The 26,082-nt window shown below is 29.2% G+C and overlaps 8 protein-coding genes across 13 annotated transcripts; 4 read left to right on the top strand and 4 right to left on the bottom strand.

The window, feature by feature from the left end:
* Window positions 1-1,277: 1,277 nt before the first annotated feature.
* Window positions 1,278-4,645, bottom strand: LOC124949874 (ATPase family AAA domain-containing protein 3A homolog). The gene is made up of 4 exons (XM_047495643.1): window positions 4,282-4,645; window positions 3,405-3,879; window positions 2,282-3,305; window positions 1,278-2,194 (listed from the first exon to the last, which is right to left on the bottom strand). The coding sequence occupies exons 1-4, from the start codon at window positions 4,481-4,483 to the stop codon at window positions 2,045-2,047; spliced, it is 1,851 nt and encodes a 616-aa protein (XP_047351599.1). The 5' UTR covers window positions 4,484-4,645; the 3' UTR covers window positions 1,278-2,044.
* Window positions 4,646-4,940: 295 nt separating this feature from the next.
* On the top strand, window positions 4,941-8,244 carry LOC124949883. Of its 3 annotated transcripts, none has more exons than XM_047495675.1 (10): window positions 4,941-5,217; window positions 5,578-5,758; window positions 5,866-6,105; window positions 6,181-6,420; window positions 6,533-6,640; window positions 6,788-7,059; window positions 7,140-7,238; window positions 7,324-7,594; window positions 7,716-7,960; window positions 8,067-8,244. In XM_047495675.1, exons 2-10 carry the CDS (start codon window positions 5,618-5,620, stop codon window positions 8,221-8,223), a joined length of 1,773 nt encoding a protein of 590 aa, XP_047351631.1. In that variant the 5' UTR covers window positions 4,941-5,217; window positions 5,578-5,617; the 3' UTR covers window positions 8,224-8,244. The 3 variants fall into 3 exon arrangements, with proteins under 3 accessions (XP_047351631.1, XP_047351633.1, XP_047351632.1); XM_047495676.1 differs by having other exon boundaries at window positions 4,944-5,217; window positions 6,545-6,640; XM_047495677.1 differs by lacking the exon at window positions 5,578-5,758.
* Window positions 8,245-9,660: 1,416 nt separating this feature from the next.
* LOC124949985 (serine/threonine-protein phosphatase 2A 65 kDa regulatory subunit A alpha isoform) lies at window positions 9,661-14,230 on the bottom strand. 2 transcript variants are annotated; one of them, XM_047495987.1, is made up of 10 exons: window positions 13,890-14,230; window positions 13,538-13,729; window positions 13,167-13,386; window positions 12,898-13,058; window positions 12,539-12,694; window positions 12,191-12,462; window positions 11,917-12,111; window positions 11,593-11,836; window positions 11,244-11,487; window positions 9,661-10,560 (listed from the first exon to the last, which is right to left on the bottom strand). In XM_047495987.1, exons 1-10 carry the CDS (start codon window positions 13,971-13,973, stop codon window positions 10,556-10,558), a joined length of 1,773 nt encoding a protein of 590 aa, XP_047351943.1. In that variant the 5' UTR covers window positions 13,974-14,230; the 3' UTR covers window positions 9,661-10,555. The 2 variants fall into 2 exon arrangements, with proteins under 2 accessions (XP_047351943.1, XP_047351944.1); XM_047495988.1 differs by having other exon boundaries at window positions 9,661-10,555.
* Window positions 14,231-14,503: 273 nt separating this feature from the next.
* Window positions 14,504-15,881, top strand: LOC124949992 (ADP-ribosylation factor 2). The gene has a single exon (XM_047496001.1). The coding sequence runs from the start codon at window positions 14,929-14,931 to the stop codon at window positions 15,469-15,471; it is 543 nt and encodes a 180-aa protein (XP_047351957.1). The 5' UTR covers window positions 14,504-14,928; the 3' UTR covers window positions 15,472-15,881.
* A 903-nt stretch (window positions 15,882-16,784) lies between these two features.
* On the bottom strand, window positions 16,785-21,677 carry LOC124949983 (E3 ubiquitin-protein ligase ZNF598). Of its 3 annotated transcripts, none has more exons than XM_047495983.1 (3): window positions 21,539-21,677; window positions 19,648-20,218; window positions 16,785-19,462 (listed from the first exon to the last, which is right to left on the bottom strand). In XM_047495983.1, exons 2-3 carry the CDS (start codon window positions 20,059-20,061, stop codon window positions 17,090-17,092), a joined length of 2,787 nt encoding a protein of 928 aa, XP_047351939.1. In that variant the 5' UTR covers window positions 20,062-20,218; window positions 21,539-21,677; the 3' UTR covers window positions 16,785-17,089. The 3 variants fall into 3 exon arrangements, with proteins under 3 accessions (XP_047351939.1, XP_047351938.1, XP_047351940.1); XM_047495982.1 differs by lacking the exon at window positions 21,539-21,677 and adding an exon at window positions 20,574-20,890; XM_047495984.1 differs by lacking the exon at window positions 21,539-21,677 and adding an exon at window positions 20,349-20,365.
* A 297-nt stretch (window positions 21,678-21,974) lies between these two features.
* Window positions 21,975-22,957, top strand: LOC124949991 (transcription initiation factor TFIID subunit 12). Its single transcript, XM_047496000.1, has 3 exons — window positions 21,975-22,338; window positions 22,412-22,604; window positions 22,708-22,957. The coding sequence occupies exons 1-3, from the start codon at window positions 22,087-22,089 to the stop codon at window positions 22,833-22,835; spliced, it is 573 nt and encodes a 190-aa protein (XP_047351956.1). The 5' UTR covers window positions 21,975-22,086; the 3' UTR covers window positions 22,836-22,957.
* A 495-nt stretch (window positions 22,958-23,452) lies between these two features.
* LOC124949990 (40S ribosomal protein S2) lies at window positions 23,453-24,809 on the top strand. The gene is made up of 3 exons (XM_047495999.1): window positions 23,453-23,607; window positions 23,847-24,198; window positions 24,282-24,809. Exons 2-3 carry the CDS (start codon window positions 23,848-23,850, stop codon window positions 24,774-24,776), a joined length of 846 nt encoding a protein of 281 aa, XP_047351955.1. The 5' UTR covers window positions 23,453-23,607; window position 23,847; the 3' UTR covers window positions 24,777-24,809.
* A 164-nt stretch (window positions 24,810-24,973) lies between these two features.
* LOC124949993 (probable DNA-directed RNA polymerases I and III subunit RPAC2) lies at window positions 24,974-26,071 on the bottom strand. The gene is made up of 3 exons (XM_047496002.1): window positions 25,582-26,071; window positions 25,392-25,492; window positions 24,974-25,291 (listed from the first exon to the last, which is right to left on the bottom strand). Exons 1-3 carry the CDS (start codon window positions 25,597-25,599, stop codon window positions 25,081-25,083), a joined length of 330 nt encoding a protein of 109 aa, XP_047351958.1. The 5' UTR covers window positions 25,600-26,071; the 3' UTR covers window positions 24,974-25,080.
* Window positions 26,072-26,082: the final 11 nt, after the last annotated feature.

Genomic DNA, 26,082 nt, shown 5'->3' with positions numbered 1-26,082 from the left:
GAAATCAAGCATGACGGAACAAGAACTCTATACTTTCTTTCACACCTTTTGTTCCCCCACATACATATATTATTTATCTCGCTTCCTTATATCTTTTCTCAGTAACTATTCTACCATTGTCGGTCGTGCATCTTGGGTCACATTTGATAAAATAATATTTTATATTCAGGTACAGACGATGTATCTCTACTATACTTTTCAAATATTTTATCAAATATTCTATCTCGTAGATGAAATAATTGTAATTAATGAATAGAAAACAAAATAAGTTTAGATAAGAATCCAATAAAGATTCTCCAAGAGAATAGTATTCATAGCATAAGTTATATACATTTAGATGTCAAAAATAATTGTATCTTTAATATTAAATATGTGCGCGGTGTATAATAAATTAATATTTAAACAATAGAACATTCTTAACAACGTTATAAAGATCAAGTTCTATCTTATATTATCGATTAATAGAGATATTATCGATTTAAAATTAAGTACCCAATGGGGTTGGACCCATGAATGTGGGCCTTTGTGCGGGCTGCTGTCTCAGCATCGTGTAAAGCCCATCTGGGAAGGAGACACTTTGATGTGGACCCTCGGATGGAGTCTCCTTCTTTCAGTAGAGAATAATTAGGCTTCACCTCTCGTTCTGAGTTCCATCGTTCTCACGCGCATATTATTTTGCGGTTTTCTTTTCTACTATTTCTACGGTTTACCCCTCTATCTCATATTTCTACTCTTTTTCTTCTTCTTTTCCAGGGATCATCAAGGGTCATAGAAGGGATCATCGAAGGATAGATCCATCATCGATTTTTACGTGAGAATATAGGAAAGATAGGAAGAACAATCGCGCGCATGTTGGCGGGCACAGAACGACTGCGTGTTCGCGGGCGCGTTTAAAAGTTCTATCGGGGACTTTGTTTTATTTCCATGAAAATTCGATTGGATTACCTCGCGAACGCGGATTTTAGAACAGAGAATAGATCGCCAGCTCGTAAATCTCCACATGCAGTAACTTCTACGTAGTGAGATTTATATCGGTAGTACTACTAGCGATCTATTGAAATTTAATTGTACATCACGCTTCTTTTCTATTTCGACGAGTAAACATATCCTTCCGTCTTATTATATTTATTATTTTACTATAATTAACTATTATTTAAACAATACCGCATTTATTTAAATATTATCAAGTTAAGGTAAATTATTAATTTTAACACATAGTTCTAATATTTTTTTAATGAATCTAGGAATAGGATGAAATTATTTTAAAAACCGAATGATCATTATTTATTTGATGTTTTATGTAATGAATAATAACAAATAACCCATATACTTCGTAAAATTATTTACGATTATATGTTGTTTTACATATATACAAATTACTATACAAGTAAATAGTATTGTTAATGAACAATATTTTCTAGTTTTCAAATTATGAAATATAAATAAACTTTCGTAAAAAATCATGTTATTGGATGGGACAAACAATTTTAATATTACCAAATACATTAATGATGTAGGCATACTTTTATTTACTAAATATTTTATATTTTTCCAAATTTGAATCTATCATTCGTCTCCTCATTCGGAATTTTGAGATTTCATAACGCGCATAATTTGAAAATTGGTACATTTGTAAATAAGTAAAAGTATCAATAGATCGACTTGTCAGAATTAGCACGAATTAGTTAACAATCGTTATGAATTATCCAAGAATATTTTTCAATGTATTATAAATACTCTTTTTCTATACATATATATATATATACATATATATATATATATATATATATATATATATATTATATCGCTGGAATAATGCATAAGATAATACAATTAATATTTTTAAAATGACGTTTATCAGTTGAAATAATTATATGATATTACAACTTCATCATACTTGTAACTTGTTTAAAAAATGGAAAATATACAACTGAAATGAATATTATCTGCATTAATAATGTTTGTACTTATCACTGCAACAATTGGAACTAATATTTATACACCAATCCTTTAATGTTCTTCACTTTATACATGTTCTCCTTAATCAAGCTGTAGCAATTGTCCTTTCTTCTTCTTTTCTTTCTGTATGAACTTCTATTGCTGGAGCTTTAGATTCCATTAACTTTGCACTGCTCTCTTCAGTCGCATAAATAGATTTGGATTCTTGTTTTTCTTGCTCACTCTGCCATTGCACCTTTAAAATAAAACACAAACAAATTTATGTTGAACTGTATCATAAAATTTAATGTTTCTTTTGCTTTTTCATAAACAAATAAAATACCTTTTGTTTATGTTGTTTAATAGCTTCCATACACCTATCTACCACCATTTGCTCTGTTAAAACCCCATCTCCAGACGCATATGCTACTGCTTGCCATGCAACACCAAGTTTTGCTAATTCTCTCCCAGACATTCCTTCTGTCATTTTAGCCATTTTACTACACAGAGCACCATAATCAAATTGTGCTACTTTTAATCTTTTATTGCCTTCAATGGCTGGTTGAAGAACAAACTTATCAAAATAAAGACGAACTAAGCGCTCCCGTTCTTCGATACCCGGAAGATGGAACTCCACCATTTCATCCAATCTATCATTCACTGCCCAATCAAATTGTTCTGGAGTATTTGATGCCAAAACTAACATAAATTTATTACTTTGCTCGCCCGTTCTATATAAAAATGCATTTAACATTGCTCTTAAATCTTCTGATATATGTTCGCTCGATCTTTTCCTTAAAAAAGCATCTGCTTCGTCGATAAATAATAAAAGACCTTTTCTAGATGTTGTTGCCCAATCGAAAACTTTATGTATTGCAGTAACGCCGTCTCTACCCAAAGGTGCCAAATCACCGCCTGTCACAATTGCATAATCCATGCCAGAATGTACTGCTAATTTTTTAGCAAACATAGTCTTACCAGTACCAGGTGGACCATGCATTAATATATTCCTATACATTCCACGATTTTGTTTTGTATTTTTGGTAGCTATTGCAACATCACGTAATCTTTCTTCAAGTTTCGGTGCTAAAACTACACCTGATAAAGCATCAGTCTGCTTATCCTTGAGCTTTTTAATGGCTTGTATAGGATGTCTTACAGTATCCAATACTGTAAATCTAGAAGTTTCTCGAACTAAAGATGGTTTTCCTAAACGAGATTCAATATAGCGTGCAGCTATACTGGTTGACCCCTTAGCAGAATATACGCCAAAGGCTAAAAGTGATAAACCCCCTGCAGCAGCAAGAATTTTGTCCCAATCTTGTAAAAGAGCAGTGACTCCAGTACCAAGTACCGAACCTGCAGTTCTAAAAAGTATCGTTAAATATACAAATATTTAGCGATAAAACAATTTTCAGATTCAAATTAGAAGGAAGATATAAGCACTTTAACTTTTTAATAATTACCTTATAGATTCTAAAACAGTAATTCTATTTTCAGATGCCTTCAGTCTAATTTGTTCTAAGTTAAGATCTTGGTTTTCCCTATCAATCTTTGCTTTAGCTTTAAGTTCCGCTTCTAATTTTCTCATTTCATTTTTATGTCTCAATTCCATTTCATGCTCAATAGTGGCTTTTCTCATAGCTTCTTGCTTGGCTACCGATTCTTCTTGCCTTCTTAAATTTTCATCATTCATTCTTTGTTGCTGTGCCAATTGATCGTCGTAACGTTTTCTAGCCAATTGATCTTGATACTGAGCCCTTGCCTGGTGCTGTTTTGTTTCTTCTTGCAACGTTTTACGTTTCTCTTCTCCTTCAACACGTTTTTGGTCAGCTTTCATTTGCTCAATACTAGCCTCATACTTTTTTAGTTCTGTTTGCATTTCTGCTTGTTTAGTCACCTCTTGCATTTTGGAAAGTTCCAAAGCTTGTACAGCATGAGCTAGAACAATCATAACGTATCTTATTCATATGAGTTAATATTATATATGCATTTATTAATTTATTTTTTGTTTATAACAAATTTTTCCATTATTTATAGTTATTAGTACATTTCTAATTTAAATTAATTTAAATTTTTTATTTAAACGAAATTAAATTAGCAAATATATTTGCCTTATATTTAACGCGTACATGATTTTACACGTTGAATGTTATTTTTAACAAATATGTAATAATTTAAGTTATATAATGAAGAAAAATTTCATCGTCATAAAGTCATTCATATAAATTTTATGCATAGGAACATGTTTCTATAACCAAAAAACATAATCAATTCTCGCTTACGTAACCTATATGTAACGTTAGATCGGTGTCGAAGTTACTTAGAAAAAAATAAACATACAAGACTTTTCAAGTTCTTTGGCAGCTGCAGCCGCCCTTTCTAATGCGCTCGAATCAAATCTATAAGCTTCCATTTGAGATTTCATAAAATTTTTTGAAGAAGAACCATCTCCACCACCGTCTTTGCCCGATGCCGGTGGTTCAATAAATTGAGAAAAATCCTGTGGCTTTTTCGTGTCACGATAACCAAAAACCCACGCCATTTTTAAATAAGCCCGACAAGTATGAAAATTCTTTAAAGTAGACGTTTGTTCTCTCTTTTCAAAGTTTAAATGATTATCCTTCAGTAGCTCGATAAAGTGAACCTCTCACGTGCACTTTATGGACATTGAACACGAATCAACACGAACTATGTAATACGATTAAAATTAGTCAAAACGAACAGCGCGAAAACGAAGGAACACGCAATTTCATGCGATTGCGCACGCTATTGGATGTATATGATAACCAATGAACGCGTTGCTTTCAACTGATACTATATATTATATATAACCAATGACAATATTGCATAGTAAAAATTTTCATAAAATGCATTTCGTAATACCAAATTATTTAAAAATGGCATCTTAATCAATGAATTTTCAATCTATATTTCTTATTTGCATTTGGATTATATATATTTCATCATTAATCAGGAAAAGAAAAATTAAATCCTATATGTAGGGAATGTCCTAGAATAAGTAACTTGATATTCCCCATTGTATTTACTGCGCATCCAACTGCGTCATTCATTTTCCACATTTCCAATTAATCAAGTGAAATGTTTCATACGCGTTTTATTTAATGTCAACACCTCATAAGAACGTATTGAAAGTGACAGCTGACGAATGTAATAAATTTTCGCATTCTCGATTGTCTGCATATTTGTACTTTACGATTTACGTTTTCGTATACAAAAGTAATAGCAACGGAGAATCGCATATATTTTGTTAATACAGTATGTATAATATATTAGTAGATATCAGAATTATTACTCTATAATGTTGTTTATCTAATTTCTTCAATATATAATGCATTTTCAAAGAATAATTTATCCAAGACAACTTTATTTTCCGATATTATTCAAAATAGAATATATACTATGCGATACTATAATGGTTGTATACAAGTATCTAAAAGAACCATCAGATCTGTCTTAATTTCTTAATTAGATTTTTTATTAAATTAACGTTTGTTCTTTATCACTTTTGTGAATTAATAATTATAATTTTAATTCTGAATTTAATTCGTCACAAACAATATTATTTTCATCTATAAAAAGATATATGTATATATATATATATATATATATTTATAGAAAATTATATTAGAGCAATTTTGCTCTATAAAAATTGATCATGGAACAAATGATCGCATTGAGTACACAAAATCCATTATCATTATTGGTTAAATTTGGAATGATGGCTTGGAACAACAGTTGCGGAATTGAAAATTGTTCGGGACATGGTGAATGCCATAATGGCACTTGCTTATGTGAAGTAATATCTCTTTATTATAGATATAACTAATTGTTAATATATACATGTATATTATATATATATATATATTCATTTATATTGATATATGTATATATTGTTTTGTTCAGATCCAATTCGATGGACCTGAATGCCATGTACCAAACCTAAGTTATTACATAGCATTTGCATCTATTTTCTTTATATTGGCATTCGTATGTCTTATTCAACTTGTGATGTGTATTATTGCTGAATGGAAAAAGATGAAGGCACCTTCATTTCTGAGAGCTTGCCGAGTTACTACTCAAAAAGTATTATATTTTGTAGTTTTTCTTGCATCAGTAATACGTGGAGCATACTTTACTTCTCCGGTTAGTACATTCACTTGTTTTATGAATTTATATCTTTGATATTACAATTAATTTAATATTATTTTCATTCTTTAGACTGCATTCAAAGAAGGTTGGTCAAGAAGTTTGTTATCAGCATATTATCCACTTTTATTAAGTGGTTCATCCTTAATTGTATGTTTTTGGGCTGAAGTTTTCCACCTGAGAGATGTTCAATGGGATAAACCGCAATTTTTATCAAAATCTTTTTTAGCATTTGTTGTATTTAATATAATAACATATTCATTATTATTAGCCGAATTTGTCATTGCACAAATAAATTCTCAAGAAGATCAAGTAAGCCGCCTCTTATCAAATTTTTCATATATATAAATATTCTATTAAACATGATCTTTTATATTTATATGCAGTAGAGATTATAGTACATAGGATATTACATTTATATTAGAACATTTTCCAGAGCTATTATACACACATTTTTAATGGATGCTATGCAGTACTTTTATTCATTGTTGTCATATTTTTTTTGATATATGGAGTGGAAGTATACTTTAAGGTATTTTGATACTATCAGTATATTTGAGATAAATAATTTTGATTGTATTTATCTTTCTATCATGTTATTATCTTTTAGCACGATTAAGATATGTCATATCATTTTGAAGACTTTGTTAAAATAATCGATGCAATTTTTTTCTACCAGGTTCGAGGTGGATTTTTAAATGAGTACCAGGTAGCTTCTATTGCAACAAATATACGTACTCCAGATGAATCAAAGTTATTAAATGAAGATCAAGTTACAGCTAAATTATTCGATTCTCAACCATCTACATCTGATATTTTACACATGCAACAACAAGTGAATACTTCTCAATTACATCAATCTAGATTTGGTTTATTATCTCAAGCATTCATGTTGTTTATCGTGGTTGGATTTTTATTTAGTGAAACACTCAGCGAATTTTGGAAAACAAAGTGAGAAAAATGAAAAATATAAAAACAATAAAATATAAACCGATATACCTAATAGATATAATGAATGTTCAATATTTTAGAGTTCCCTTATATAGCAGAAATTGGCATGATGTTGTGTTTCGTGTAATAGAAGTTGGTGTAGCATTATGGTTTCCTTGTGTTTTATGGAATTGTATGAGGTGAGTTCTATTTAGAAAATTTATGCTACCAGTATTTTATGTTCTTTAGTGTAATTATTATTTCACTTTTGTCTTTTTCTTATAGTCCTGAACAATTATGGATTTTAAATCCAAAACGAATTTTGAAAAGGCTAGATCTTGATCAAACAAAACATATGAAAGAAATTGAATTGCAAGATAAGTGTTCAGCACAAGAATCTGCTGTACTTACTGATGGAACATCAATTAATAGTAAAGATTGTTGGATATGTTATGACAATGACAGACACGATGTTGGTCCATTGATACAGCCGTGTCAATGTAGAGGCGATGTAAGTGCAGTCCATCATGATTGCTTGCGTAGATGGCTTGTTGAGGTATGTTAATATATATATATATACACGCGCGCGCACACACACATATAATATGCAATTAGATCTTTTAATCGATTCTTTTTGTCTATGAGTAATAAATTCTTTTTAATATTTACTTTATTAGAGTTCAGTTAATGCAGATAGTCTTACTTGCAAGATATGTGGTACCAATTATAATGTGGAACATGCTACCCGTTTGGATTGGCAAAATAGTTTAACAACGAAACATTGCCTTCAAACTATTGCAATTGTTACTACAATGTGTGCATCTTCTGCAGCTGCATGGACAGTTATACAACTTGTAGAAGGTCCCATTATTAGGATGCTTGCAGCTGGTGCTGCTCTGTTGATAATGTATGTTTGTATAAGGTAAGTTTATGTGAAAACATTATATATTTTTTTTAAAGACATATGTTCTAGTTTTTGAAAATTATTATAATTATTTTATTACTACCATTAATATTATTCTTTTTAGATTTTTGAGTTTGAACACAGTGGTGGCTTATCAACGTGCCAAAATTTTATCATTAAACATTGTAAATTCTGATAATAGTGGAACAGCAACACATGTTGCCACAATCAGTCATACTGTTTCTGTAGATTTAACAAAAGCAGAACCTGCTATGATATAGGTAGCATGGCATATCAAGCAATAGGAACATAGGATCTGGAATAAATAAAATATTAATGATTGCAAAGGCAGTATAGAAATTCTAAGGTAATAGTAGTAGAGCTATCAGATACATGTAAATAATAAGTAAAATGATAGTCAAATGTGGTATACTTGTAATAAAACTTTCCAAATAATTTTTTATAATAATCATCAGGAAACTTTTGAAAACTTAATGCTTTTTTGTTGAATTTGATATATATATATATATATATATATATATATATATATATATATTATATCAGTATTATACACATATATATATATGTATATATATATATATATGTGTGTGTGTGTAAATCTGAAAATTACTAATTAATGAAAATAAAATAGAATACTTATAGTTTGACATTATACTTTATTTAATTGTTTAATTTTATTTGTATACTGTGAAAAATGTTGTAGTTATATTTAATAAACCAGACAAATATGAAATTATAATAACTTTTAATTTTAATTTGTTCTAATATATATCTTTCAAGATTATGAGTACAACATTTTTCAAAAAAAAAGAAAAAAAAACATAAAAAGAAAAAAAGAAAAAGAGAAAAAAAGAAAAAAAATCTTTCACAATATTAAAAATATACACTAACATTGTTATAATGTGTATCATTAAAATTATTAAAGTAAAAAGCAGTTGCTGTATTAATGATAAAAGATTATCAAAAAGTAAACAATCATATTTAATGAACAATAATAAAATCGTAGATTTTAGTTTTATATAGTTCATAATGGGAAAACTAATAAATTCTCATATGATTGAGATTATCAACATAAGAATTTAGTGAATAATTTTCATAAATTGCTTTTTAAACTACCATATTTGACATCAATAAAAATAAATTCATTATTTTGCATTAAAGTATAATATTAGAATGAAGTACAGTACCAAACATTTCTTTTTTTTTTTAAATCTACATATAGTAGATTGTTAATTATACATATTGAAAATAGTTATGTTTTCAGTTAAATTTTTGCCAAAGACATTTATCATTATTCATTTATGAGAGCGTATACTTTTTATATGATAATGCATATTTGGTTTAGATTTAAGTGCATAATATAAAAAATTAGGTATTCAAAATGTCATTTGAACATTTTTCATAACATATATGATATTTCTATTCACAATTAAATTTTAGTGAGTGATATGTAAATATAATAACTAATGTTGGTAAGTAGATCGTCAATAATAATAGTATTAGTAAGTAGGATGTACTATTTAGTATGTATTATTGTTGGTTTAATCTTGATATGGCAGTTACATAAAAAAATATCTACATAGTTTATTGGAAAGAATCTGTTAAAATGATATCATTAATATGTGTTATAGTACGACTGATATGACAAAATATACTTTTCTGGGATTGTTATTAAACAAAGGAAATTTTAGTTAATATTTTACTAGTAGTTACAAAATTGAGTCAAGTAAAATTTATAAGAATCAATAAAAAAAAAAAAAAAACATTGCCATGCAAGTATTTCTTATTTATTAATAATATATTGCATAATTCAAAATATAGTTTAATATGTTGCTGAAGTATTTTACTTAATGTCTTGATATTTCTATATTATTTGTACGAAAATAAAAAAGATAATTGATGTATTTAGTATTTCATAAATCAAAACATTTATAAGATATATTTTAAATTATGAATTTCGATTATATTATATTGTAGAATATTATTACTTAGTAAAATGTAAATATATGGAGAATGATTGTATGACTTTGAATGGGATTGTTTGAAAGAAAGTTGAAGTAAAATAATTACTATGTATGTACGTAATATACATCATTTGGAAAAACAATAATTATAGAAAAAAATTAGAGAAATAAAAGTATATAGCAGTATTCTGTTATCTTGTATTTCCCAGTTATTTTTACTTAGTAACTTTAACATAATAAGGTCAATAAAGTAAAATAAAAATGTAAATGAACAGTGAAAAAACAGATTATTCTAGGTGTTGAATTTTAGGAATGATAATTAGGTATTTTTATTATTATTATATTATCCTTTAAGACAACTACTTATATGTATGTATATGAAATACATGTTACAAATTAAATTGAATATTTAATAAGTAGCGTAATTATAGATATACAAATCAAACAGAACTTAACATACTGTTTACATTTATCGCTAATTTAAATTTTGTAGTTCTTCAAAATTTTGCTCCAACTGTGCATTAATATTACCTCTTGTCAAGTGTAAGTGGAAATATTGTGACATGACATTTGTAATTTCTTCAATATTGTTGGATAAATGATAAATGCACCTGGCATCCTGCTCAGCCTATGCTGAAACAAAATTGATTATCTTTCTTATTATAACTCATACGAGAGCAATAAAGAATATAATAAAACAATATACCATAGAGTAGATATCAGTATATCATTAATATAATTCTTGCATTATCATATATGCATATTACGATATATCTGTAAAATTATATAACAACGGTATATTGCAACATTTCTTATCACTGAACTTAACAGAGTTCAATTTATTGAAAGTTTTAATTATCACAATATATTAAATTAACAATAAATATAAAACAGAAAAAAGCATATCCATAAGTTATATAAACGAATTGTAATTTTTTAATGTTTAACATTTTCATTTTAATTGAAAATATAAAATGAGATATATTATCGTAGACAAGTACGTAATCTCTCTCTTATTATTAAAAGATTATTTCTCCTTAAATATTCAATATATTTAAATAAAAGGAAAGGAAATCAGATATTATGTAATTATAATATTTTATTGATATCTAAACTGTCTTGAGAAAAAAAAAACGTTTTTTTTCCAACGTTCGATTATTCATGACATTACATTTATATATAAAAACACGTCATTGCGTTAAAAAACAATTTAATCATATAAATGGTCGTTTTATTGGAAACCCTTGCCACGTTACAATACAATAGATATAAATATTCTATTCTGTAAATAAAATAAATATCGCTGAATTATATACCTGCAATTCCAGCAATTGCTTCTGAAGCAAAATATTTCACGTCTACATCACTGTCAGTATTAAGTTTGTCAAGAACAGGTTTCACTTGTGTTTGAACTGCAGAAGGCTCCAGGTAGGGTCCAATCCGTTGTAATGTTTTAGCAACGTTAAATCTTACATTTGCAACATTATCTGTTGCCATTCCTAAGACCGTTGGAAGCATTACTTTTGTCGTTATTTCTGGACCGCATACTTCAGCCAATACCTAAGAGGAAAAAAAAAAAATTAATTTAATAATAAAGATCGATGTGGAGCATTTGACTACCCAGTTATAAATATAATTTAATGAGAATTCATAAATCCAATTTACATTAATACAAAATAAACATGTCATCCTATGAAGATAATTCTGATCCCTGGACATTGCTAATACTTTAGGTATTACAGTATTTTGTGCCCATTCTGGTCCAAATTTTTCCACTAATTTTTTCAAGTTCAATGTCGCTGCTTCCCTAATAGCATAAACATGGTCTACGAGCCAAGTCATACATAAAGAATTTAATTTCTCATCGAAGAATTCCACTCCCAATTGACCAGCTAAGAGAGGCATATACCTGAAAAATAAATTTTTGAAAATAAGAAATTAAATGATTTTTCAATTACTTCAAAATTTATTCATTAATTGAATACTTACTCAATAATAGCTAATCTAACTCGCCATTTAGAATCTTCTGCTAACTCTACAATAGCTGGTAAAAGTGACAATGAAAGCTGTTGTATGCCTATAACCTCATTAACACATTCTAAATTGCTAATAATGTTTAGACGGACCTCAGGACATTCATCTCTTAGTTGAGATAAAAACAGAGGTAACAAATGTTCGATCGTGCTACGAATATAAATTGTACATTATAAATATTTAAGATTAGTGGCACGTAATCTGGCCATTTAGTTATGTTTACACTTACTTATGTTTACCAAGTATTGGACTAAGTCCCATTATGACACTTGCTAAAGCTGATTTAACATGCTGATTAGGATCTGCTACAAGTTCTTTGACTATAGGTAAAATATTATTCATAATAATGGATTCTTGATTAAACTGATCAAGATTTTGACAAAAATCGCGAACTTTATCAGCGGCTGCTGCTCGTACTTCCGCTTCTATATCTTTTAATAATACTTGAAATGCAGGTACAAGATCAGTTTTTGTAATTTCTGGTCCAACTGCTTTCTGGAGCTATCAATTATTATATCATATGTTTAGTCTTTCATCATATATAATGAAATATGATAAAGAAATGTTAAAAACATACATCAGTAAATTTATCCGCTACCATATATCGTACACGCCAAGACTGATCACTAGCACACTGTCGAAGCGTTGACATAACTAATTGTTCAACATCTTCTGGCTGTAATAAAGCTGCAATACTGACACACGCTTCAACTGCCAAAAGTCGTACTGAATCCTAAACATAAAATATATAATTCTTTTTCACTATTTTTTTTTTCTTTTCTTTTCTTTTCTTTTTTTTTTTTTTTTTTCCACGAGTAATCCAAAATATCCTACTACTTATATAATATAAATATCCATACATTGAAAATACTTATGGTATTATTACTTGCGTATAAATGTTCTTTATTATAATTAATCTTTCATGAATATATATACCTGTTCATCTTGGGCAAGTATAACAAACATAGGAATTAAATCTGATTTTAAGTATTCAATTTCTACAACTTTAGCAAACTCTCCTAATTTAGAGGCAGCAGATCGTCGTGCCATGGGTGTATCATCTTGACATAAATTACGAAAATGGTTTCGTAAACTTGCTGTAATTTTTGAAAGCATACATTGAACAATATACATACCATAGAAAATTATTATACAGAATAGAAATAGATTAAAATAAAAATAATTTCATAAAAAACACTTATTACCTTTGATGGCTGGGCTAACACGTGGATAACATACACTAAAAAGTCCACAAGCAGATGTTCTTGACGTAAACCAATCTCCAGATGCCAAGCGTTGTACCAAAGGGACAAAATGTTCTTCTAGATCTGCTGGACTATGTTGGCTTGCAATATTTCTCAAAGATTCAACTGCTTTATCACGAACCACTGTTTCTTCAACTGTTGCTAGTGATTCTAAAGGTGGCTAGATAAAAAATTTAATTTCATTATTTGTACTTTATCAATAACATTAAAATAATACATAATTCCATGTACGACAACAAATTGAGCACTTCAGTTTGTAAAAATATCTTGTTATTAACTTTATTTATATTAATAAAAACAGTGTTATTTACCAATAAACAATAGACATATTCTGGTCCTCCAACAAGAGGTGTAAATGTACCAAGCTGTTCTGCCAATGCAAGAAGAACTTCGTCTTCATCGTAAATAGTTTCTGTTAAAAAAGGTATTAACTCGCTACGAGTCCTTTCAATACCTAATGCAAGAGCAATTGTTGATAATTTCTTGATAGAATTTAGACGTAACTGTAAAATAAAAAAGTGTATAATAGAATTAATAACTTCCAGGTTTGAATAAGATTAATGCTTTTATTGTGATATATACGCATATATTTTTATATTTTTATATAGAAGTTTATAATATTTTGAAGATTTTGAAAATTTTAATAAACCTCCTTGCAATTACCTGAACATCCTCATTCTTTAATTCATCAATTAAAACTGCGATCGGATACAGACTATCGTCCGTAGTAGAATCACTCGCTGCCATTTTGCTACCGACTACACTTTAGCCGTTTTAGCAGTATCGCTTTCCGAACGTTCGTTGAATGATTTTTATCTTACTGCAATCTATTTGTTCGGAATTTATTGTGCCACGTAATACTCAACAAAATGGAAAAGATTTCCAATGGTTCTTTATAAATTATAGCATAATTGGCGAATAGAAGCATTAATTAAAATACGATCGAAATCTACCCCGACCTATCCCGCGAATCCATGAATCACTGACAATTGTTGTAATCATTTGAGCTACCGCTAGATGGGGACTCACGATCACCGTCAAATGCCATATATCAACATTACAAATATGTAGTGTATGTAAAATACATATTTACGTAGCATATGAAGAGCTGCGCCGCCTGGTGACGCAAAAATCAATAAGTGTTTCATATAGTTTCATATAGTTTATGCTTAAGTCGGCCTAAACCAAAGAATATTCTACTACTCTTTGGTATAAATTACGTCTGCACCAGTTAACTCTTTTCTTTAAATCCGCCGCACCCGAGATTGTTTGTACGTATATTTCGGTTGATCGAACATGTATATCTTCACAAATTATTAAGAAATGTAAGAAGTGTTTATTCACATGTAGTTATAAAATAAATAAGGATAGTTATTGGAAACTGTTTTGATTTGTATTCAAGAGAAAATCACTTTTTTTTTTGCGCAATATTGGCGTGCGTGTCAAATTTCGCCAACTATTTCCGGAATAGAATTTAGCCGAAAGATAAAAGGTGACGTTTGCTAGTAGGAACTATTTTTGAGGCGTATTGTATGTGTTTTTCACCTCTAAAGAACAACCTGCATTCATAACCCACATAAAGGAAAATATTACACGTTGCATTTTTTTGTGGTTATATTAGTCCATTACATCGTAATAGATATTAACATCCTGGCTAAAGTATTGTCTTAGGCAATCGATTAAGGCATTCTCCGCGGAGAAGATGGGCCTGACAATAAGTAGTTTACTTACCCGATTATTCGGTAAAAAACAAATGAGAATATTAATGGTGGGCTTGGATGCAGCTGGCAAAACCACTATTTTATATAAGCTCAAACTTGGGGAAATTGTAACAACTATACCAACAATTGGATTTAATGTCGAAACAGTAGAATATAGAAACATCTGTTTCACCGTTTGGGATGTTGGTGGACAAGACAAGATTCGACCACTTTGGAGGCACTATTTCCAAAATACGCAAGGTCTGATCTATGTGGTAGATAGCAATGATCGTGAACGTATTGGAGAAGCCGAACGTGAATTGGCAAACATGTTGAAAGAAGATGAACTCCGAGATGCTGTACTTTTGGTCTTTGCTAATAAACAAGACTTACCGAATGCTATGTCTGCTGCTGAGCTTACAGATAAACTGGGCCTTAATTCACTTCGTGGACGACATTGGTATATTCAAAGCACCTGTGCCACGCAAGGCCATGGATTATATGAAGGACTTGATTGGCTAAGTAATGAATTGGCTAAAAAGTGATAGCATGTTGTATGTTCAATTGTGTCATCACAGACAATATCCTCATTCAACATCAATGTAGAACACAATTTATGGTTTCTTATTTCATAAGATTACATTTATGTATAATTATGGATCTATTAATACGGTACTATGTACTTCTCAAAAACCATTGTGAATGCAATTGAACTAAAAGGAGGACATTGTGAGACAATTAGAAACTTACTGAATCATTTAATATTTTCCTCTTAAAATGAAACTTATCTTGCTGCTCAATATATAAAAATAATAAATTTGTTGATACACAATGTGTCTGCGAGCAATTAAATAGACATCTAATAAATCACATATAATATTTGTTAAATTCATATTTATACTTTACATTATTTCGATTATATTTTCATATTAAATAAAAGATTTGTATCTGGTTTCTTTTTGATATTACACTCATGAGTAAATCACACTATTGTAATGAAAAGGTTTCCAAAATTTTTATAGAAATCTATATTCTGTATGTAGAATTATATTTTATTATTACTGTTTGTTCAAAATGTTGTATATAATACACAACATAATCACTTATGAATTCACATTTTGCTTTTTGGTAATTAAAAATATTAAATAAATGATGTTAATACATATTAGTTTTAAATATGCATATATGAATAATGAAAGAATATTTAGAATTTATAAATTCATTCCTTCTTTTTAAAAATCTAATGTTTATATTATAAGGAATATGCTTGTAAATGAATAATAAATATGAAAAAAATATTGTAAACCATAGCTCACAAATTTATTTTGCTTTTATATTTAATGGATATGACAACTTTCCCTATTACATGCATTAATTATTAAAAGAGAAATGCCACAAAACTGAGATTTTGTAAACTAACTGAATGTATAACTTTATTATTGTACAAAACAGTACATCGGACATACAAATACTGTGTATAATATAATACATCACACTTTGTTTAGTATGTGGCATATTATACTTTGTAAAGCTCTATTCTGTGTCTATTCCATAAAGTAAATAATTTACAAACGAAAAAGCTAGTAAATATTATTTACACTGTGTTTTAATAATATATAATGGAACAGACTGCTTTTACTGCAATTCTTGCAATTAAACTTTATATAATGCACTATCCTTAATTATACTTTATCATATACCTTAAAGTTTACATTTCAAGGAAAATTTGTTATTAAAAAAAATAATTTTATTTTTATATTATACCAATAAAAATTAATCAACTTTCCTCTTTTCCCCTCCTCCCCCTCTCTCTCTCTCCCCCCCCCCTTCTCTCTCATTCTCTCCCTCCCTCTTTCTCTATCTATCTACCTATCTGATGCCTTTATATATAACATATTTGCATTTAACCAAGTGGCAGCTATATAACTTATCAATTAACCATTTAGGCTTAGCAAATAGTCAATCTTTATCGTATATAGAAAATTCTCTATTGCTGCAACTTGACTGGAATAAATATCACTCATTTTACTGGAAAGTGCAACATAATAAAAAGTACTTTGTATCATCAATATAATTCCAAAGGAAAGATATTGGAATAATGCATACATTTACATGATTTTACTAAATCACCTATATTGAAATAAATGTCTATAATAATAGATTTCATTTGCGTACCCACATATTTTTGTTAGGACCTGTATTACTTTTGCCAAGTACTGGAAAATGATTTTCTAATGTATGATTAACCATATGTGTTTGAAAATCAGAATTTTTTAAAATTTGATTACATGTTGCACAAATCTCTAAACCTTTAACTTTATTATCCAATTCTTTTTGATAAACTTTAAATAGTTCTTGTTGTTTTGAGATATCAGGTAAAAGAACTAAAAGCTCAGGAAACACATCTTCGACTGCCGTTTTACCCATAACAGTACAACAATGTGCATAATACTCTTCAGCACTGCAAACACCTTGTCGGAACAATCCACTTATATAGCGGAATTTTTCAATCCGATCTTGTTCCATTAGTACTTCATTCATTTTAGCTACGAGAGATTTATTTCGCTTTTGAAAATCAGGTGGAAGTATATAAGTATATATGGTATTGTGCTTATAATCACTTGGTAAAATAGCATAACTTTCACCAGAACTGTTTGTAAATGTCAGTCCATTATTACTATGCAATTGTTCCATGTTTTCAACTTTAATACAAAATCCTGGAGGTGGAGATGTAGTAGATTCAAAGCCAGGTGGTGGATCAATAAAACCTGGTGGCCTAGAGCCACTGCTACCCAAAGCTGGAAAATCTTCTATTTGATGCAAATTATTATTGGTAGAGTTAAGACTGTCTATTTTAAGTTCAGTACGTTTTCTTAATATGTTGTTAGTTGTATTACTACTTCCAGAACTTGTTTTTACAATTACTGCACAAGATCCTTCCTCTAAGCTTTTACATTTCTTTTTATCCTTTTTATTTGTATGGTCAACTTCCTTAGAATTTTTAATATTGTGGGAATTTTTTACATCATTGCATGTATCATTGGATGACTGCCCATTCTGTTTGTCATCGTTATTATGTTTAGTAGAATTTTCTAATGAATTATTCGTTGGTTCTAAAATCTGACTAGAACCAGCAACATTACTAGAAGATTCACAATTTTTCTTAATGTCGCCGGTGCTAGTCTTATTTGGTTTTATATTATTAGTCTCATTTACAACATTAGAATTGTGTTTTGCTTTTTTCTTTTTTGTTTTCCCTTTTACCGATTCTGCAGTAGTTTTGGTATTATTATTAGAAATACCAGAAGATTGAGGTTGAACCCATGATGGGACAACCATTACTGCAGATTGTTTATTTTGCTTAGATGATTTTGATAAACTTGGAAAATCCTCTCCAGATTGTATAGGTGGTGGCGATGGTGCTAATGATCGAACTGTTTTCTTGGACTTTGGAGTAACCGCAGATGAGGACTTTGTGCAAGTCCACTGTAAGACCTCTTTCCATTGGGCTGAATTGGGAGTACTAGTAGTAGAAGAGGATTTATTACAGCCCAAAACTGGAAATTCAGAATCTACAGATAATTGTGCTGGTCGAACTCTAACATTAGGTCCAGATACCCTAGTAGTAACTGTACCATTAAGTTCACGATTCACTTGGATGGAAACATTGGGTGTTGAACCTTTTCGACTTTGTGATACACTTGGTCCAGTTAAATTACCACTAGAAACACTAACATTAACGGTTTTAGAAACATTAGAATTAGTGGATTCAGGACCCAATGCGGGAAAATTTTCATCGGTGACAGCCAATGATTGAGGTCTTACAGTACTACGAATAGTTACATTACCTCTACCTTTAGGTTGATTCAAATTAGGTATGAAAGAACAATTACCTAAAGTTGGAAATTCTTCTCTACTTTGAACATCAACAGATGGCTGTCTAATAAAAGCATTTGTAGTTTCAATATTATTTTGAGAATTGCTTGAATTAGTTAATGCCATTGGTTGTTGATATTCCCTAGTATTATGATCTCTAAATCCATAATCTCTAAACCCATAATCTCTTGTACTTTTGGAAGTCGATGGTCCTGGCATACCTCTTCGAATTCTATTCTCACCTCGAGGTGCCAAGGTAAACTCTAATTCCAAAGTCCTAGCTTGTTTAGCTGCAGCTTTACTTAATTGTTTTCCATGAACGCTCGTTTTATGTGCTTTTAGATCTATATCAGTTCTAAAAACACTAGTAAATTTTTCATCTACACACATTCCTTCTTCGCATAGGAAATGTTCTTGCCTAAAATGATCTCGAAGATATTCATATGAGCTGTAATATTGATGTAAGCCATCTGCATCACAGAAATGACAATATAAATGATCTCGTCTTAGATGACGATACAATTCATCATTATCCATGTATCTTTGATCACAAAATTCACAAAGTGGATGACCTTTGTGACTCCTGTCATCTACATCACCTTTCCTTCGATGTTGAGCTAGCTCTGATCGCGTATAACAACGTCGTTCACATGAAAAAATCTGTAACAAATTAAATAAATATTATATATTAAAAATATACTCGTCCTATGAACATCTTTATAACAAGCTGAATAATAATAACAACATATAGAATACGGTACTAATAAAAATGCAATAATTGCAAATATACAATATTAAATTTATATAATATATACCAGAAGCTTGAAATAAGAAAAATAATGTACCTTTAAGTTCTCCACACAAAGATCGCAATAATGAAGTTCATGGTGATGTCTCATATGATCTTTTAAACTTTGAAAGTTACTAAAGACTTTTTTTTCTTCGCAAATTGTACAAACGTCAGCTAATAACTCATAAAATTTCTCTTGTATATCAACAGTGTCAAAGTAAATATCATATCGTGTGTCCAATAAGCCACCTTTTCGAAGAAAACGAAATGGTTTTATCTCCCTAGTAAAAACAACTTTTGGTAAATCTTGACGACAAATGGGACACTCATTTTGACGACAAAGCACTCTCATCCGTGTACTACATTCATAACATACGGGATGCTCACACATCCCTATACTATAAATTTCCACATTTTTATAACATACAACACATGTATTAGTATTCACACTTTCATTACTTGCAGACATGCTTAATAATGTAATTAAGATATGTTCTGTATATATTTATTTTAATTTCTTCAACCACTATGACAGTTTGATTATAAAAAGAAGACAGTGCTTCTTAAACAGTTTAGATAAACGTTTTATTAAATGATTTATACAGTTGATCATATCATGAGTAGTCCTGAAAAATAAATATTGTTATTAAAAGTTAACCTAAAAATACGATATTTTAAAGAAAAATATTATATTACGCGATTATTCGATAGAATATTTCAAAAATTAATCGTCTCAATTTAATAGGAGATGCTTACATATATATGTGTGTGTATGTGTGTGTATATATATATATATATATATATATAAATATATATATATATATATATGTATATATGTACGTATATATATGTATATAATATGTATATATATTATGAAATTATTTTATTTATTAAAGTAAAAAATAAAATTATTTCAAAAGTCTGAACATTCACATTAATGACTAAAAGACAACTGCCTTACGAAACGATAATTATCTTTACCCTTAGAGATGTCCAAAAATAGATAATGAATCTAAAAAAATTGGCAGCAAACAGACGGTAAAGTTGTTCAGTAAAATTCTTAAAGAACAAGGTTATAACCACTCGCAAGAAAAAATATTAGGATTGCATCTTTTCCGATAAAAAAACTATAAACGACCCGAGAGCAAATCGCCTTCGAAGATGCATACGGTGGACGGTCTTTTATTTTATCAAGTCGTTTCGACGTATTTGCGATCTATACCAAATCTTGACCACTTTACTCTACGTAACAAAAAGCAGACAGAAATTATTGTGCAAAACCGGAAATCTATATGACCACCTCACTTCCAATCCCTTCCTTTGTATATACGTACATACAAGCACTATGATTGACATAACACAATATACGCATTTTCAAACGCAATGAACGTAAAACATTTGACGATCATTATACATAACTGATCATGTATCACATTGAAAACTAATTTACTTATTCGAGATTAAAAAATATTCTTATCCATTTAGATATGACGAATGAATTATATTGATTGACTATATATTTTTTTTAGATAAATTTAACGTTACAAGAAATCTATTTATACTATATGAATATATATGGTATAACATAATATAATTATACATTTAATAAAATATTTTGTAATCTTTAATTAATTAATGTCAATAAATATTTATCGAACGATATATAATAACAATAAGGTAATAGAACTTTTGATAATTTTGTTATGATAAATAACATTTAAAATATTTAAATTTACCGCTAAAGTATTAAAATGAATATCAATTTCCGATTATTTCGAATTTTCAAGGGAGATTTTTTATATATTTTAGATTGATATTAAATGAGCTTATTTTGTATATTACAGAAAAATAAAATGTTAATAAATCCAAATTTTCTAATTATCTAAAAATTGTTTGTCTCTCTTGGATTAATTGAATAACTATTATATTATTAAATACGTATATACCTTTGTATTTGATCTGCGTTCAAAAGAATAAAACCAATACTTAGATAATTGCGTCCACATTTAGTAAGTCTAATGTTATCATTTTCTGTTCTATATTTTGTTGGGTAGATGGACAATTTCAAGTCCTATTTGATATAATCACCTATGACGTCATTTAAAATTATCCAAACACTGAAATCTAGCACTTAGTTCTTGGACGGAAAATTCTGATCATTAGCATAAACTCTCACTCAACAAGTTTTTTATTACAAACGGAATTTAATTTATTTTCTATTTTTCTAAATAGTATATATTTTTTCGTAATTCTTCAAAACGTAATTTTTTCTCCTTGGTCAGGGTTGTAAATCTAACGACGTCAAACCTTGTAACAGCCAATCATCGCAATGTATGTAGTAGCATACAATCTTTGGAAGAGTTTCCCTTCTATATAAATATATCTATATAAACCTGTCAAAATAGCGGTAAAGAGTTGTTTATGTTAAGTCTAAGAAGGGCTTGTGTGTCCAGTTTCGACGATAGATGAAAGAAATTATTTTACTCGTAAGAATATGTCACAACAAACAGCTCTTGTGCAAACTAGTACAGGATCTGAAATAACACCTGTACTTGGAAATTTACAATCTGTTGGTCCTACTAACCAAACGTTACCAGTTATATCTGCCATGCAAAGTAATAATTCAGTAGTACCCATTTTACAACCACAAACACAAAATCAACAATCTCAATATACGTCTCAAACATCGAAACAGCAAGTAGCACAGCATTCATCTGTATCAAGTTCTTGTAATGACTTCCCACAAGTATGTTAAAAAAATATATAATTTAGAGTTAAAATATTAAGTACAAAATATTAATTTTTTTTCGTGCTTCTAGTTTCTTACTAAAACGCGTTTACAAGACTTAGTAAGGGAAGTAGATCCAACGGAACAATTAGATGAAGAAGTAGAAGAGATGCTTTTACAATTAGCAGATGATTTTGTTGAGACAACAGTAAATGCAGCTTGTCTTCTAGCTAAGCATCGTCATGCAAATACAGTGGAAGTAAAAGATGTACAATTACATTTAGGTAATTTTATAAAAAAAAAAAATAAAAAAAAAAAAAAAAAAAAAAAAATTGATAATACTTCATCATATCAAATAATCTCATTTAATATTAATTCTATTTTCAGAAAGGAATTGGAACATGTGGATACCTGGTTTTGGTACCGATGAGGTTCGTCCATATAAGAGAGCAACCGTTACAGAAGCACATAAACAAAGACTGGCGCTAATAAGAAAATCCATTAAAAAATATTAAACTTCTTATGGTTCCTATATGTAAAAAAGATTATAGTAGCTTACTTTCAATCAAAAATTTTATACTTATATACATTCATGTGTTGGCATATGAATTGTTAATATATGATTATATTAATATGATATTGTAATTGTTAAATTATATCCTTTCATAATATTTACTTGTGTTATACCTACTTCAAAATTGATCTTATATTTCTTATTGTGGAAAAAAGTCTAAATCGATAATTTTAAGTCGAAGATATAGTTTTAAAAAGATGTTGTTTTAGACATATGCAATTGCTCAACAAAAAATAAAACATCTTATCTTTTTTTGTTCATTTATTTTTAATGCTTTATTCTGTTTTTCATTTGTAAGATGTATGATGTATGTATACGCGTGTGTGTGTGTGTATATATATATATATATACGTGTCCATAAGTATTATTCCTTTGTTTAAAATAAAATAATAAAATCGCGATTCAGTTTATTGTTGCAAATCAGTTAAGTCCGTGTAAGTAGATATTCCATAAAAAGACCAATTACAGTTCCTTTACAGAATCAATAGAATTTGTTATATTCTATTACATTATTGGTTAAAACCATGTTTAATATCGAGAATATCTATACATACGTGCATTAAGCTAAACACATGAGATCCTATTGGTCTATCATATTCGAGAGCTCGATTATGTCGAAACATAATATATATCGAATAAAATCGATTACTACAATGTCGCAAAGAGAAGCAATGGCCTTTCCTTCGTGATCATAGTCATAGAGAGGAACTAATGTGAGTATAACATTTTCATTTTTAAGATTATTGTTATGAATATATCAAATAATAAATACAAAAAGCTCTCTCTTTGTTATTCCATTAATATTTATCATCTCTTTCCACTCAAATTTGATTAATAAAAGAGTTGTAGAAATAATAAAATGCAAATTTTGAAAATACCACGTGTCAAATCTTATTTAATTGGTTATGTTTTTATATATCTGTATAAATTCAATATGTGAATTTTATTATAGAATGGCGGACACTGCTCCAGCCGCGCGTGGAGGTTTTCGTGGAGGTTTTGGTACTCGTGGTGCTGGCGGAGATCGTGGAGGTCCCCGAGGAAGAGGTCGTGGCGGAAGAGCAAGAGGACGCGGCCGTGGTCGTGGCAAAGAAGATAGTAAAGAATGGATACCTGTTACTAAATTGGGCCGTTTAGTTAGAGATGGAAAGATACAGTCTTTAGAACATATTTATCTTTTTTCTTTACCTATTAAAGAATATGAAATTATCGATAAATTTCTTGGATCTGATCTTAAAGATGAAGTCTTAAAAATCATGCCGGTCCAAAAGCAAACTAGAGCAGGTCAACGCACTCGTTTTAAGGTAAGAATGTTACAAGATTATTCTTATGTTTTCTAGTTTAATCTGTTCTAGTTCATTATATGTTACCTTAAAATATTTTCTAGGCCTTTGTAGCAATTGGAGACACCAATGGTCATATTGGTTTAGGAGTGAAATGTTCTAAAGAGGTGGCTACTGCTATCCGTGGTGCTATTATCCTTGCTAAACTTTCTGTAGTACCTGTACGCAGAGGTTATTGGGGAAATAAAATTGGTAAACCACATACAGTACCTTGCAAAGTAACTGGTAAATGTGGATCTGTACAAGTGCGTTTGATTCCTGCACCTAGAGGTACAGGAATTGTATCAGCACCTGTTCCTAAAAAACTCTTGCAAATGGCTGGTATTGAGGATTGTTATACATCAGCCAGAGGATCTACTTGCACCCTGGGTAATTTTGCAAAAGCAACGTATGCCGCTATAGCTAAGACTTATGCTTACCTAACACCAGATCTCTGGAATGAACAGCCTTTACTTAAAGCACCATATCAAGAATATGCTGATTATTTGTCAAAAACTCATAAAACTGTAGCAGGCCAGCGAGCTGCAGAAGTTGTTTAAAGAATAAACTTGGACTCAATGAGAACCCCCTAATTGCTGATTTTATTATTTTCATATCATTCATCACATTTCATCACATCTTTTAAATCTAGTATAATATATAATAATGTACTGTAACATATTTTACTAGTGTTTAAAAAAATTATAGACAATTAGAATTTGTTTCAAAATGAAATGTTGGACATTAAAATATCAAAAATATTTTAATCTAAATTTATTACTTATTTTATTACAAGGGAAGTAGAATAAAAATTTATAAATTCATATTTATAATCAAAAGTATAAAAGCTAAGATCATGTAATATCATGTACTTTCTGCAGAAAAATGTTTGGAATTTCTATATTGTTTACATGCTTCATTGAAAGTTTCCAAAGTGTGATCACAAACTTGTTCCAAATCTTGAAGTCCACGTTTTAATACATCTGTGGCTCGTCCTTTTTTAGTCTGTATCCTAAAGTGCATCTTTGTTTCTGCTGGGTGAGGTACGGTATAACCACAGAATTCTACATCAGGACTAAGATAAAAAATAAATATTAATAAATGTTCAATTCAATAATCATGTACAGTGTATGTTATTGTGATATTTAAAGAGCATAGCTGTTCAAAATACATACTATTGAGATATTATAAATTGAAGTGCATTTCCCAATGTATGGCCTTCTTCTGAAAATATAAAAGTTCTAGACTTTTCTCCATACATTTGATCACCAACAAGCTGTCACAAACAAACACAGCATTAATAGAAAATATTTATTTTACTATATTAAAAATATATAAATTAATGAGTATTTTTAGATTTCATACCTCTGCAAGACGTCCCATTTTTTATCTCTTTATTAATTCAATATCTTGGAGAATCTTCTTTTGTTTATTATGAATTACTACCAAATGTCTAAATTAGGATTACTCCTTTTTTTGTAGATTTATAATATTTGACGCTTTATTTTATAAACAAAACTAATAATAAACCAAGGTGTAATCAGAACAAAGTGTAATACACGTAATTCTTTTGATAAAAGTTTATTTTTATATATAATTATATGTAACTCATATATATATATATATAATTTACAGAGGTTACTTATGATATATTATATTTAAACGTTCAATTTCGTTCATGAAGAACACAAATGGAGTTAATATATTGAAATGTATTAAAGGCTTCCTTTATAAATAGCGAATAGAATTAACTTTGCAAATATATATAAAACTAAAATTTTCTTCACGTGCAAATTGATGAGGAACTAACTTCGATGAAGCGAATTTAAATCGAGCCCGTAGCACCAGCCTTTTTATTGGTTGGCG

This window comes from Vespa velutina, chromosome 6 (assembly GCF_912470025.1).
Source record: "Vespa velutina chromosome 6, iVesVel2.1, whole genome shotgun sequence".
In the NCBI taxonomy this organism is placed as follows: Eukaryota; Metazoa; Arthropoda; class Insecta; order Hymenoptera; family Vespidae; genus Vespa; species Vespa velutina.
The sequence above is the reverse complement of the archived record's forward strand: the minus strand, read 5'-3'. Positions and strand labels throughout refer to the sequence as shown.